This window comes from Brachyistius frenatus, unplaced genomic scaffold (assembly GCF_029030835.1).
Source record: "Brachyistius frenatus isolate BFR_SWC_R1_liver_20210118 unplaced genomic scaffold, ASM2903083v1 Contig_178, whole genome shotgun sequence".
NCBI classification, from domain to species: Eukaryota; Metazoa; Chordata; class Actinopteri; family Embiotocidae; genus Brachyistius; species Brachyistius frenatus.
The window spans coordinates 716,822-730,991 of NW_027210777.1; the positions used below are offsets into that span (position 1 = coordinate 716,822).

The window sequence follows — 14,170 nt, forward strand, 5'->3', positions numbered from 1 at the left end:
ATGTCTTGTGTCAAATTTTATTTGTTCTTATGCGTTTTATTTTTTTCTTATTTGTAAACTACATTTGATATGTTTTTATTATACTTTCAAATGTCTTTATGTGAAGCGCTGCATGTGATTTTGTTCTTGTAAATCACTTTTGAGCTGCATTTCATGTATGAAAGGTGCTACATAAAGAAAGTTATTATTATTATTAATTAACCTGACTTGTACTCAGGTGCAGAAGTCACAATTTATCACAACTTAAACGTCAGTGCGGAGAAATCCTCCAAACGGTTTGATGTTGGTTGTTTTTTTAAGTGAAGGAGTTCGTATCGATATTAAAGATGGTTTTGCGCGTGTTTTTATTGCCCGTATTTCCCTGTCGGCATCCCTCGGACTTTAGTAGAAACTGAAAGAGTTTTGCAGCACACTGCTGCAGTCTGACTCGCGCGAGACGGACTCGAACAGCGAAGAGCGCATCAACGGAAAGGAGGAGCTGACAAGGGCGATGCCGCACAGTCAGCATGTGAACCTCTGAGTGCCAACGTGTTGTTGTTCCGCTGGATTAAAGCGCGTTTAAGCAACGAGGAGACAGAAATGTTCCGAGAGGAGCCGGTTTTGGGTTGGAGCCTCGCGGTCTAGTGTTTCCTTCATGCTGTTATTCCGCGTCCTTGCTTCCTGTGTAGACACACGTTCACATGTTCCTCTGGAGTCCCCCACCCACCCCACTTCTCCTCCCCCACTGACGTGATGTCACGTCATAAACTGGAGCGCTCGCGTCCTCTCTCCGGTCCTCCACGTCTCCTGTCAGGCTTCTCGGTGCAGATGTTTTCTGTTGAAAAGGTTTTCATACGAGATGCTCTAACATGACGTCCTTTGTCCTCTCTGATGTCCCCCCTTCAGTGTCCGCCTGCAGCTCTGGTCCTCATGCCCTGTCCTGTGAGAGCTGCCCGGCCCGCTGAGCCCTTCGGTGTGTGTGTCCGGGGCTGCAGCTGAAGCAGGTCCAGAGGGGACCCGGGTCGTCTCGGGGGGGCGGCGGGGGGGTGGGGTGGGGGGTGTCCCGGAGCCTGGACAGCAGGTGGAGAGGTCTGTTCTGTGTTCGCCACACGAAGATGAACAAACTGAACTTCCACAACAACAAAGCCATGCAGGACCGCCGCTGTGTCTGTGTCTTTCTGCCCAACGACGACACCCTCAACGTCATCGTCAATGTGAGTAGGAGACTTTACAGCAGGCCAATCGGTACACAGAGTCAATCAAAGAACATCTGGTTTAAATACAACAGAAGAAACTTTACATTCATAGATTCCACTCCTTCAAACTTTAAAGGAAAAGTTTGACATTATTGAGATTTGAGATGAAATCATCATCGTCGTCATGTGTACAATAAATCTGAAGTTAGTTTAGCTGTGCACAGGATCTGAATTCAAATCTGTTTAAAATAACTGTTTTTAGAGTTTAGTTTTTGTGTGGATAAAACTAACAAGATAAAACGTGTAAGTTAAGCTGGAACATGCAGGTTTTATTACCTTCAAACAAAGACAGACTTCCTGCTTCCTTCTGCTTCCTGTCTAAGTTCAGCTGACTAACTTCATATTCCTTTTCCATTGACTCGTACGTCACATACTCCCGAACGGCCTGTGATTGTTTGTGTCTGAACCTCCTCAGGTGAAGACTTTGTGCCAGGAGCTGCTGGTCCAGGTCTGTGACCTGCTGAGGTTGAAGGACTGTCACCTGTAACACACACACACACACACACACACACACACACACACACACACACACACACACACACACACACACACACACACACACACACACCACCACCAAACACCACCAAACAGACTGGTAACAGGAAGGAGGTGTAAACGCAGCACCTCTCACCTGTCCGTAATAGCGGTCTCCCAGGTGGTCTCCCAGGACCTGGGTCTTCCCGGTCCTGACTGGCTCCCATTGTTTCAGGCCTGGAGTTGTTTTTGACAGTGAGTCGCCCCGTAGAGCGTCGTCCGTCGGGGATGAGTCACTGTCTCTGTGCAGCCGCAGGTCAGACGCTCTGATGGCCGCTGGCAGCTGCAGAGGGAGAGGAAACTGCACCGGCAGTGTTTTCGGACAGCTGGCCTGCAGATGAGCCAATCGCGGGTCAGCAGAGCAGGAGCCAATGAGTCTGATTGTGGGACATTCCTGAAGTGCTTGTCTGAACAGCGTGAAATCCCCAAGGCAAACAGAGGCCACCCACCCTCTCTGTGTCCCCCGCTGTCCCCCGACCCCATCAGATCTGTCTGGGTGTCCCCCTCTGTCCCCTGACAACAGCAGATCCACTGACAGATCAGATAGAAATAGATAGATAGATACTTTATTAATCCCTCAAAGGGCTTTTTTTTTCTTTTTTTTTTTTTAATGTTACAGCAGCATATACAGGGCAAAGCAATAAAAAATTTACAATAAAAAAGAAAGATAGTAAAAAAATATTAAATATAAAAAAATGTAAATGCACATTATATACAAATAAAAATACAATAATATGAATTTAAACTAAACTAAACTAATAGAAATATCTTATAGATAGATGTCTGAAATAATAGAAACATTTATATAGAAATATATCCAGAGTTAATGAGGCAGGAAAGTTCTTTTCTGTTACCGTCTGAGTCTGAACGTTGTTAACATAATAAAAGCTGCTGATTTCTGGCTGGTTTAAATGTCCAAGAAGCTGAGCTGTCTTTACTTCAAATGAATCTGCAGCTCTTTAATAATTGAAGTAATGAAGTCATTCATGAAAGAAAAATCACAAAGATTTTACAGTTTCCAGCTCGAACAGTCGCTGATTGTAAACTGAATATCTTTTGGGTTTTAGATTCAGTCCCTCCAGGAAATCACAATCTTTATTTTCTCCATAATTAGACGCAAATTCAAACAATCTCCATAATATTTGCAGCAGCTTGCAATTTTGCAAAACTCACGACAAAGCACAAAGTTTCAAAATAAAACAGACTTTATGACCAAAACTTCCAACCACCGAGGCTCCGCCCCTTCTCCTCTCACCATCAAAACAAACTGATGCCGGCTGACCGCAACAACAGAAAGCGCCAGGGTTTGTGGGAAATGTGGTCTTATGATTGGAATGAGGAATATGTTAAATGAGACTCGTCTAAAGCTCTCTGGTCTCTGGTCTCTCTCTCTCTCTTTCTTTCTCTCTCTCTCTGCAGATAATGAACACATCTACATGGAGCTGGATCAGAAACTGTCCAAATACTGCCCCAAAGAGTGGAAGAGAGAAGCCAGCAAGGTGAGAGATGATCTGATGATCAGTAATCTTACACAGACGATGCTCACTGTCAGACAGGTTTCGATTAGTAGGAATAGAAGAGCTGCATGTGTGTTTACAGACAAATAGGTGTCTCTCAGGGTCACCTGTCTCTGGATGTGACCCCAGACTGACCCCGTGATGTGGATGTCGGGGTCCTGGGGGTGGGGGGACGACTGTGGATGTTTCGGATCGTCGTCCTTCTGCAGGATGAATTTAGGTCAAACGTCGCTTCAGGAATCTGAACATTTAAAAGAGCCTCAAATGTTTTCATAGTCTTATGTGGAGCTGCACAAAACCACAGATAATTCACAGATCTATGCAGTCATCACGCAGTTGGTGTCGCGCCTGACAACACGGCTGTCAATCATCATGAAATGCAGCCCATACATCTGTCTTTTGAATATGAATGTCTGAATACGGACAGATCGTACGCTAGCTAACTTCAGAGCTGTTGGAAGACATATCTTCAAACCGTTTCATGTCATCCTTTACACTAAGCTAACGTCTCGTTCGCTCTCATCTCACTCGCGGACGTCAGATTCTGCTGCTCTCAGTAAACAAACCTCCGTTCATTGTTTTCCAGGGTATCGATCAGTTTGGGCCGCCAATGATCATCCACTTCCGGGCTCAGTACTACGTGGAGAACGGGAGGTTGATCAGGTCAGTGGAGCTGCTTCCCCTGTTAGTTCACCCATCGCAGGCGTTGTTATAAACGTGCTCTCTGTCCGCCCGCAGCGACCGAGTAGCCAGGTACTACTACTACTGGCACCTGAGGAAGAAGGTGCTGCTGTCTCAGTGCATCCAGAGGGAGGAGGCCTACTTCCTGCTGGCAGCCTTCGCCCTGCAGGCCGACCTCGGAAACTTCAAACGCAACAAGCACTTTGGGAAGTACTTTGAACCGGAGGCCTACTTCCCCCCGTGGGTGAGTGCGTCCAACACGTCTTGACTGACGCTTCCTGTTGTTCTGCACCTCGTTATCATCTCACATTAATATCACAAACAGAAGGTGACGCGTTGTCTCTCTGACCTGAACACTTCGCACGGTCTCCCTCCATTATAACACGCACATCTGAGTCTGTGTGATGATGCGAACTGGAACACAGTTTATTTCTGTCCCTGGAAGTGGCACACTCTGTTTTTTTTTAATCTTGAGAAATGCTGCAGTTACCAAGGCGACACCCCTCCACCCCCCCAACGCTCTGAATCCAACAGCCCCACCCCTCTGATTACCCTCCACTTCCTGTGATTAGCCTCCTGCCTCCTTATCGGCCCTGAAAGCAGCGGTGACAGGAAACAGTTTGATGATGAAGAGTGTTTTTCTGCCCTCCAGTAGATGAAGAGTGTAAATCTCCTTCAGATTTAGGAGCTTAAGAAGCTCTGTAACTTTACAAACCTTCAGAGCTCAGTGTGAGTGTCTCTGGTTCTGACGTCAGTCTGTTCTGCAGCTCACAGCTCCGTCTCCCTCTCTAGTACCCTGAGTGGAGCTCTTCAGACCTGATGGTTCTCCCTCTCTGGTACCCTGAGTGGAGCTCTTCAGACCTGATGGTTCTCCCTCTCTGGTACCCTGAGTGGAGCTCTTCATACCTGATGGTTCTCCCTCTCTGGTACCCTGAGTGGAGCTCTTCAGACCTGATGGTTCTGCCTCTCTGGTACTCTGAGTGGAGCTCTTCAGACCTGATGGTTCTCCCTCTCTGGTACTCTGAGTGGAGCTCTTCAGACCTGATGGTTCTCCCTCTCTGGTACTCTGAGTGGAGCTCTTCAGACCCGATGGTTCTCCCTCTCTGGTACTCTGAGTGGAGCTCTTCAGACCCGATGGTTCTCCCTCTCTGCTACCCTGAGTGGAGCTCTTCAGACCCGATGGTTCTCCCTCTCTGGTACCCTGAGTGGAGCTCTTCAGACCTGATGGTTCTCCCTCTCTGGTACCCTGAGTGGAGCTCTTCAGGTCTGATGGTTCTCCCTTTCTGTTCCTGATCAGGTGATCGCCAAGCGTGGCCGTGAGTACATCCTGAGACACATCCCCAACATGCACAAAGACCAGTTCGCCCTCACCGCTTCAGAGGCTCACCTCAAGTACATCAAGGAGAGTGCCCAGCTCGATGACGTCACGGTCCACTACTACAGACTCTACAAGGTGAGAGATCAGGTGATCTCCAGGTCGGACGTACCATCACAGACACAGTTTTATTGTTGAAGGAGATATCAATTTGTGTTTTCAGTTGTGTAGCGGCGTATTCAGGTTCTTCTCCTTCATCTTCATCTGAGTTTTCTCTGTTTAAACAGGACAAAAAAGAAGTTGAAGCGTCTCTGACGTTGGGACTGACTTTGCGTGGCATCCAAATATTCCAGGTACAGTTTTAATTTTACTCTGACTTACATCTCTTTTTAAAACTTGTTCTGTTTGTTAGCTTGTTCATTTGTCTGTTTCGTTGCATTTGTTTTAATGTGTGTGGTCTGATCTGAAGTACTTTGGGCTGCCAGGTGCTATTAGGTGCTATAAGGGGCTATAAGGTGATAAAAGGTGCTCTATAAATACAGCTGAGTCGATGATAATGTGTCTGCCCCAACAAACAGGTGAAGATTAGCCAATTCAAATATTTATTTTCAAAAAAATAAAGAGGGGGAAACCTGAGATTCAACAGTAAACAGAATAAATAAAGGATAAATAAATAAAACACAAAGTCTGAATGAACTCAATAGGAGAGAAAACAGGAAGCTCAGCCTGTAAACTCTCACTACTGAAGACAAGACAGATGTCCAATCAGACAGACAGCAGCACCTCGCTGCCCTCGCGGTTCTGATTGGACAAAACAGACATCAATTAATCGTTCAGATGTCACTGAGCTGAACGAAGCTGCTGTCAGGATGCAGAGTTTCTCTGCTTCTCCTTTTAAAATCCCCCCCCCCGATGTGTTGCAGAACGTTGGCTCAGTGAGGCAGCTGCTGTACGACTTCCCCTGGACCAACGTGGGCAAGCTAGTGTTTGTGGTGAGTCACAGGCAGATAAACATGTTTCCTTTTTACTGACTGTCAGTGAGGTCTGTGAACGCCTCGCTGCTGCTCAGAGACGTCCAACAGCTTTTTATCTGCAGCCTGCAGGTCCTCTGGAACCAATCAAGGATTTAGAAAGACTTTCTCTCACGAGCACACACACACACAAACTCACTCTCTACACTACATTCAGTTTCCTGTAACCACCTGCAGGATTTTCTGTATATATATATATATATATACAGTGGTGTGAAAAAGTGTTTGCCCCGTCCTGATTTCTTATTTTTTTGCATGTTTGTCACACTTAAATGTTTCAGATCATCAAACAAATTTAAATATTAGTCAAAGATAACACAAGTAAACACAAAATGCAGTTTTTAAATGAAGGTTTTTATTATTAAGGGAGGGGAAAAAAATCAAAACCCACATGGCCCTGTGTGAAAAAGTGTTTGCCCCCTAAACCTAATAACTGGTTGGGCCACCCTTAGCAGCAACAGCTGCAATCAAGCGTTTGCAATAACTTGCAATGACTCTTTTACAGCTGTGGAGGAATTTTGGCCCACTCATCTTTGCAGAGTTGTTGTAATTCAGCCACATTGGAGGGTTTTCCAGCACGAACCGCCTTTTTAAGGTCATGCCACAGCATCTCAATAGGATTCAGGTCAGGACTTTGACTAGGCCACTCCAAAGTCTTCATTTTGTTTTTCTTCAGCCATTCAGAGGTGGACTTGCTGGTGTGTTTTGGATCATTGTCCTGCTGCAGAACCCAAGTTGGCTTCAGGTTGAGGTCACGAACAGATGGCCGGACATTCTCCTTCAGGATTTTTTGGTAGACATTAGAATTCATGGTTCCATTTATCACAGCAAGTCTTCCAGGTCCTGAAGCATCAAAACAGCCCCAGACCATCACACTACCACCACCATATTTTACTGTTGGTATGATGTTCTTGTTCTGAAATGCTGTGTTACTTTTACGCCAGATGTAATGGGACACACACCTTCCAAAAAGTTCAACTTTTGTCTCGTCAGTCCACAGAGTATTTTCCCAAAAGTCTTGGGGATCATCAAGATGTTTTCTGGCAAAAATGAGATGAGCCTTAATGTTCTTTTTGCTCAGCGGTGGTTTTCATCTTGGAACTCTGCCATGCGGACCATTTTTACCCAGTCTCTTTCTTATGGTGGAGTCATGAACACTGACCTTAACTGAGGCAAGTGAGGCCTGCAGTTCTCTGGATGTTGTTGTGGGGTCTTTTGTGACCTCTCAGATGAGTCGTCGCTGCGCTCTTGGGGTAATTTTGGTCGGCCGGCCACTCCTGGGAAGGTTCACCACTGTTCCATGTTTTCTCCATTTGTGGATAATGGCTCTCACTGTGGTTCGCTGGAGTCCCAAAGCTTTAGAAATGGCTTTATAACCTTTTCCAGACTGATAGATCTCAATTACTTTCTTTCTCATTTGTTCCTGAATTTCTTTGGATTTTGGCATGATGTCTATCTTTTGAGGATCTTTTGGTCAACTTCACTTTGTCAGGCAGGTCGTATTTAAGTGATTTCTTGATTGAGAACAGGTGTGGCAGTAATCAGGCCTGGGTGTGGCTAGAGAAATTGAACTCAGGTGTGATAAACCACAGTGAAGTTATGTTTTAACAGGAGGGGGCAAACACTTTTTCACACAGGACCATGTGGATTTGGATTTTTTTTCTTCTCCCTTAATAATAAAAACCTTCATTTAAAAACTGCATTTTGTGTTTACTTGTGTTATCTTTGACTAATATTTAAATTTGTTTGATGATCTGAAACATTTAAGTGTGACAGACATGCAAAAAAATTGGAAATCAGGAAGGGGGCAAACACTTTTTCACACCACTGTGCGTGTGTATATATATATATATATATATATATATACATATAGCTCTTATTTTTTTCTAGAAATAAATAGTCTTATTTCTTATATCTTATAAGTGTTTGTAAATGTTTTCATATTGTGTGCACCTTTTTGTTTTTCTATGCTGCTGTGACGACTAAATTTCCCCACTGTGGGATTAATAAAGTCTAAATCTAATTTAATCTAATATATATAGATATATATATATATATATATATTCCATGTTTTGTGTCGGTGCTCTTTAAATCAGATCCTGTTAAATCTGAAGTTGAATCATGAAGCTGAACGCAGCTTCGTTTACTTCAGTAACCACAGGGAGGCCGAGCAGCTTGCTGTGAATCTGTTTCATGTCTCTTTGTGTTCGTCTGGTGTTTTTTGTTGGATCGGACTCTGCAGGACTCTGCAGGCCTTGTTTTGTAGAGTTTAAAGTTCTGGTTTGGTCTTAATTTAGGTTCATGGGCTCACGTTAGAGACTTCCTGTTTTCGTCGGTGGTTTCTCTGCAGTCTGCAGCGAGCGGTGGCGTGGCTGTGGTTTCACTGTGGACTCTTGAGGGCCTCTCGGGGCCCCGTCACACCCTGCTCCACAATAACAGACGCTCCCCTCCACCAAACCCCACGAGTCATCCTCCACCTCCGCTGCAGGGGAGACGGAGAACGGAGCGGGCGGAGGGACGAGGCTCAACGAATACCACATGATCGGATGGTTTCAGTTAGAAGGACTTTAGATCATCCTTAGCATCAAGATTTAAAAGTAGGGGGAGTGTTTGATCTGCTGCTGCTGACAGCTGAGATGAAGTCATCAACCTAAGGACTGAATCTGCTGCTGGATCCAGATCCAGCTTCCTGTTTATAATCTTCATTTATTGACGGCAGAAAATCCTCTCGCCAACGCTCGTGTGTCTGTGTTCTCAGGGGAAGAAGTTTGAGATCCTCCCCGACGGCCTGCCTTCAGCTCGTAAACTCATGTACTACACCGGCTGTCCACTGCGTTCACGTCACCTCCTGCAGCTGCTGAGCAACAGTCACCGGCTCTACATGAACCTGCAGCCGGTTCTGAAGCAGGTCCGCCGGCTGGAGGAGAACGAAGGTACGTTCAGGTCGCCCTGCTACTCAACGTAACAACATTGGAGTTGTAAAGTTTCAAGATCAGAGGGCTGCTGGCGACGTCGACAGGAAGACAAACATGACATCAGAGCCGCCGGAGGACGTCGCGCCATTTCAAATGTCTCATTCCTGTTTTTACTCTTGAAACAAAAAAAGTCTAACTGAATATTTAACGTCACTATTCAGAGTTTTGTCACATAGAAGACATCCTGATCTCCATCCAGTGTGTTAACCATTAAACTGTGTGTGTGTGTGTGTGTGTGTGTGTGTGTGTGTGCGTGTGCGTGCGTGTGTGTGTGTCTCCGTCCTCAGAGAAGAAGCAGTACCGCGAGTCGTACATCAGCGACGCCCTGGAGCTCGACATGGAGCAGCTGGACAAACGTTCCCGCGCCAGCGGCAGCAGCGCCGGCAGCGTGTCTCACCACAAGCGTCTGTCCCGCCACTCCACCACCAGCCACGGCAGCTCGCACACCTCCGGCATCGAGACTGACAGCTTCCGGGCCCCGGGTCAGGCCCCGCACCGGCCCCTCCGGACCTGCAGCTCGTCCACCACCAGCCACGGCAGCTCGCACACCTCGGGCATCGAGAGCAGCGGCAAGGAGCGCATCCTCGACGATGAGGGTAAAAACGATACATTTCAATGATTAGGAAAACGTGTTAGAATGAACCACAAACATCGACGGCTCCTCGCCCGGCTGGTATCAGGCAGAAAGCTGCAGGTTCAGAGAGGTCCCATCTGTTTTGAGACTTCATAACTGTGACGTCGGTCCCTGCAGAGATCGAGATGCTGGTAGACGACCCCAAAGACTACGAGGAGCTCCACGAGATGGTTCTGGATCAGGAGCTCTGCATCCACATCACCGAGGACATGCTGACCATGTCTCCGGATCAGAACAATGGATACTCAGGTACGTCACGGCTCCTCCTGTCTGCGCTTACCGCTGCCTCTGCAGGATGCTTTTCAAACTGCAGCGTGTTAACGAACCCGAAGAACTGCAGGGTTGTGAAAATCATTTCCATTCTGAAACATTCGCTGGTTTCCTTCCAGGACTGATAGTCAAAGACGTCAGCTCGTCCACCTCCAGCTCCTCAGAGACCGTCGTCAAGATGAGAGGACAGAGCATCGAGTCGCTGCCGCAGGTCGCTCACCTTTATTTTCACTGCAATGTCTTCATTTTTATAAAAATACCGCAGCTGAGCTCTGAGAAATCTAACGTCTGACGTCGTCATGTGACATTCTGTTTGATTGGCTGCTTCATGGTGTGCTCTGTCTCCTCTTCCTCCTCCCAGACGTCCGCGTGCAGGAAGCCTCCGTCCTCCACTGACCGCCACAGCCAGTCGCTGGACGACATCCGGCTCTACCAGAAGGACTGCCTGCAGTGGGCGGAGCTCTGCCAGGACACCGCCCACAGCTACACATTCGGCTGCGCTCAGGAGCTGAGCGACGGCGGCGGCGGCGGCTACCAGAACCTGGCAGATCAGCGCGCCGGCATGCTCGGAGAGCAGCACCCGTTTCCCATCAAGAGAACCAACAAGTACTTCTCCCTAGATCTGACCAGCGAGGAGGTCCCCGAGTTCGTGGTGTGACCTCACGGTGACCTCTGGGTGACCTCTGGACACATGTCAGGCCTCAGGGAACGAGACAGAGCAGCGATGAGCAGACTGACAGGGAGCAGACTTTTCCCGCTGCGAAGCAGCCGACATGGAATCGATATGAGAAATGAACAAACATGGAGGATTGTGGGTGAAACTTCCAGAACAAACAACTGAAACAAAAAACTGCTCCCGGCGTCAAAGGAAACAAAGGGATCTTCTTCTTTTTTTTTTAATTCTAACTCGCCTCCAAACTGCTTCCTGAACCACAGGAAGTTACTCAGAGCGGCGGCGACATGACGAGCCGATCGAAGGCGTTCTATGGACGACAGGAAGCTACAAACCAAAGACGCACCTGCTTCAGAGTCCACGTTACTTCTGCAGCTGCATTTCAAAGAGAACACCCATAATCCTCGGGGAGAGAGAGGCCACGCCGCCCACCCCCACTCCCCGTCTCTCTCCTCCTGTTTTACCTCAGCAGGAAGTGCAGCGTGCCAAACGCCCCTCAGACTGAACCGCCGACGTGCCTTCGTCATCGACGCAGGACGAACCCGCCTCGACAATCAGAAGCCTTCGAACCGCTCGATGTCTCCAAGCGTCCTCTCGAGATCTGAGTTCCTCCGCAGGAATGAGGTTGAGCGAGTTCCGACACGTTCGGACTCGCAGCCGCAAAAACCTCCTCCTGGACACGGACTCAAAATGGAGCCTGATTGGCTGCGAGACAAAACAAACAAACGTCTTTTTCCTCCTCTTCTCCTTTGAACTGGAGTTTTATTTTCCTCTTGGACCTGAAGCCCGCGGAGACGTTGGGTTTTCTCTGTGAACGACATGTCGGACATTTTCTTCAGTGTCACAGAGGAACAGGAATCAGGACGCAGCTCCCGAACAACAAAGACTCTTTTACGGTTTTGTGGTTTTAATTGGAGACAGGAAGTGTTTCAATAATCAGTAACCGGATTTTCATCCTCTGAGCGTTTAAACGAGGACGAGACAAAGTGCCGGAGTTTAACCCTTTCAGACCGTTTTCTTTCAATAATGTCAGTTTTCAAGCTGATTCTTTTTCATATCTGTCAGATTAATATTCAACTCAGCATGAAGGAAGCAGCTGCGTTCGGTCCAGAGGTGACAACATCTGTCCTCCAGCTCCTCCGTAGCTCTAACAACTCGTCATGTCGTGTCCGTTTCATCGTGACAGGACATGAAGTATGAAACACATTTTATATTTGACGCGTGAACACATGTTGGTGAATAACACGTTAAATCAGGAGCTTTTGATGTGTTTCCATGGTTTTACGCGAATCGAAGCTAAAGATGAATTTACCTCTCAGTCATTTGTTTTCCAACATGTCAGACTTTACTTTGACGCTTAAAGTTTATTTTCATACTCGTTAAAAGTACAGATGTTGGTTGTTGTTGTTTTTTGTTTTTTTAACCCGCTCAGCCCCAAATAACAGGAAGGATAACCAGGAAGTAAGAAGCAATAATTAAATAATTAATCGATCAACGACGCAAAAATGTAATTTCCAAAATAAATAAACAGATCAATAATAATGTATAATCACCCAGGTGTGAACCTCACCTGCAGATGTCGAGGTTCGACTGAGCGACACAGACGCCAATCAAACGTCACCTGGATACAGATGTTGATGATGCTGCAGACAGTTGTTTTTTTTTATCAGCGGTGAGCAGATGATCGGTGACAGAACCGTCTATACGGGTTCAGAAAAACACGTCATGGAGACGTCCAATACATCTGACTGGGACCTTGTTTGGACATCCGCAGACTTCCAGGATGGTATTTTTTTTTTTTTTCTGTCTGTCGGACGTGTATGTCCTCGGTGGGTTTCCTGTAACACAGCCTTTAAAAACAGGAAACACTGATGTCACATCATCCCGATGTCACAGCTTCTAAAAGCCGAGACGCATCGACCTGACCTTTACGTATCGACCGTTCGGTCGTTCAGCCGAAAACAGACGCGAGGAGACAAACGGTTTAATAGTTTTACCTCCGTCAGCTCACAAACTTGTCAGCTGTGACTTTGTGAACTCAGTCCTGCTGGTCTGAGCTCCGTTTTATTCTTCCAGCTTCCAGAACGATGTTTTTTTTTTAAAGAGACACAAACACACGAATCTCCTCTTTTCCTCCATTTTAAAATTATAACAACTCATTAATGGAAAATGTCTTAAGTCATATTTTAAAGGACAGCGATGTCTCGTATTAAAACAGCATGTGTTGGGGTACACAGCCATACAGCCATAACCCGTGTCCTTAATGTGTTCATCATGTGTTCTAACTTACACTGTGTAAAAGTCTGTATGTGTGTGTCCTTCATCCTTTCTGTGAAAGGACGAAACAAAAAAAACAAAAAAAAGATGAAGTCTGGTCCGTGCCTTCTGGTACTAACGCCCTCAATATCCAATAAACAGGTACATTTATCTACCAGAGCTTCTGCTGACTCGTCTGTTCACAGAGATTCTAATAAAGTTTATCTGTCTTTAATCCACAAATATCTACAACACAAACTATAAAACTACCTCTAAAACACAGTAAAACTCTACTGCACATGCTCAGAGCTTTCCCTGACCTCATGCTGCCCCCTGGTGGACACAACGTTCTGTCATGTAAGTGTCACTCTGACCTGGAGGTGGCAGTGTTGTACCACACATGAGACTCCTCTGATGAGCTGATGCATCAAATCAAACTAAAAACTGAATGTAAACAAAAAGCAGAAACAGTCACATATTTCTGCAGTTCCGATACTGAACACAAGTTGGAGCTTTAACACAGGAAGTGACATCATTCTGTGTTCAGGTGCGCGTCTGTGAACAGAGCTGTGGATGAATGGATATACAAGCCACATTTGGTTTATTGATGTTGTCCAAGTGCATAATTCTTGACACAGGTGCAATTTCCTGAATATAAGTGCGATAGAAAACACAATGAGGACAATTATAAACTCTTCTAGTTGTGTTTTTAAGTGGTACGTTACTTATTTTTTTAAACTGAATAGTTGAAATGTATTAACCACTCTGAGGTCCTAGAAGGAATATTTGGATCCAGAAAATTTGCATCTCTGAATGTGGATATTGGACAATATTAAAAACAAACAACAAACAAACAAAGTAAAATAATAATAAAATAATATATAATATAATAAAGTACAATTTTTCACAACCAAACCATTTATTTACAGAAGCTAAAATTATTGTTATTAAATCAGTTTTTTTCCAGTTCATTACTTGCCATTTATTTAACTCTAAAGGAGACGAAAAAGTTACTGAAAGTATGTACATATTACGTGTTCTTCTGGAAT

At 45.8% G+C, this 14,170-nt stretch overlaps 1 protein-coding gene across 1 annotated transcript; it reads left to right on the forward strand.

The window, feature by feature from the left end:
* The first annotated feature begins 1,028 nt into the window (after positions 1-1,028).
* Positions 1,029-13,301, forward strand: frmd6 (FERM domain containing 6). Its single transcript, XM_069717630.1, has 13 exons — positions 1,029-1,193; positions 1,651-1,718; positions 3,166-3,268; positions 3,873-3,949; positions 4,025-4,211; positions 5,265-5,420; positions 5,570-5,635; positions 6,206-6,274; positions 9,072-9,246; positions 9,576-9,884; positions 10,040-10,171; positions 10,312-10,403; positions 10,554-13,301. The coding sequence occupies exons 1-13, from the start codon at positions 1,095-1,097 to the stop codon at positions 10,848-10,850; spliced, it is 1,830 nt and encodes a 609-aa protein (XP_069573731.1). The 5' UTR covers positions 1,029-1,094; the 3' UTR covers positions 10,851-13,301.
* The last annotated feature ends 869 nt before the right edge of the window (positions 13,302-14,170 follow it).

Excerpts from the sequence above, each read along its gene's own strand:
- frmd6 (XM_069717630.1), top strand. The coding sequence starts at position 1,095 with ATGAACAAACTGAACTTCCACAACAACAAAGCCATGCAGGACCGCCGC. Across the intron at positions 3,269-3,872 it reads GGAAGAGAGAAGCCAGCAAG|GGTATCGATCAGTTTGGGCC; the intron begins GTGAGAGATGAT and ends ATTGTTTTCCAG. Across the intron at positions 3,950-4,024 it reads GAGAACGGGAGGTTGATCAG|CGACCGAGTAGCCAGGTACT; the intron begins GTCAGTGGAGCT and ends GTCCGCCCGCAG.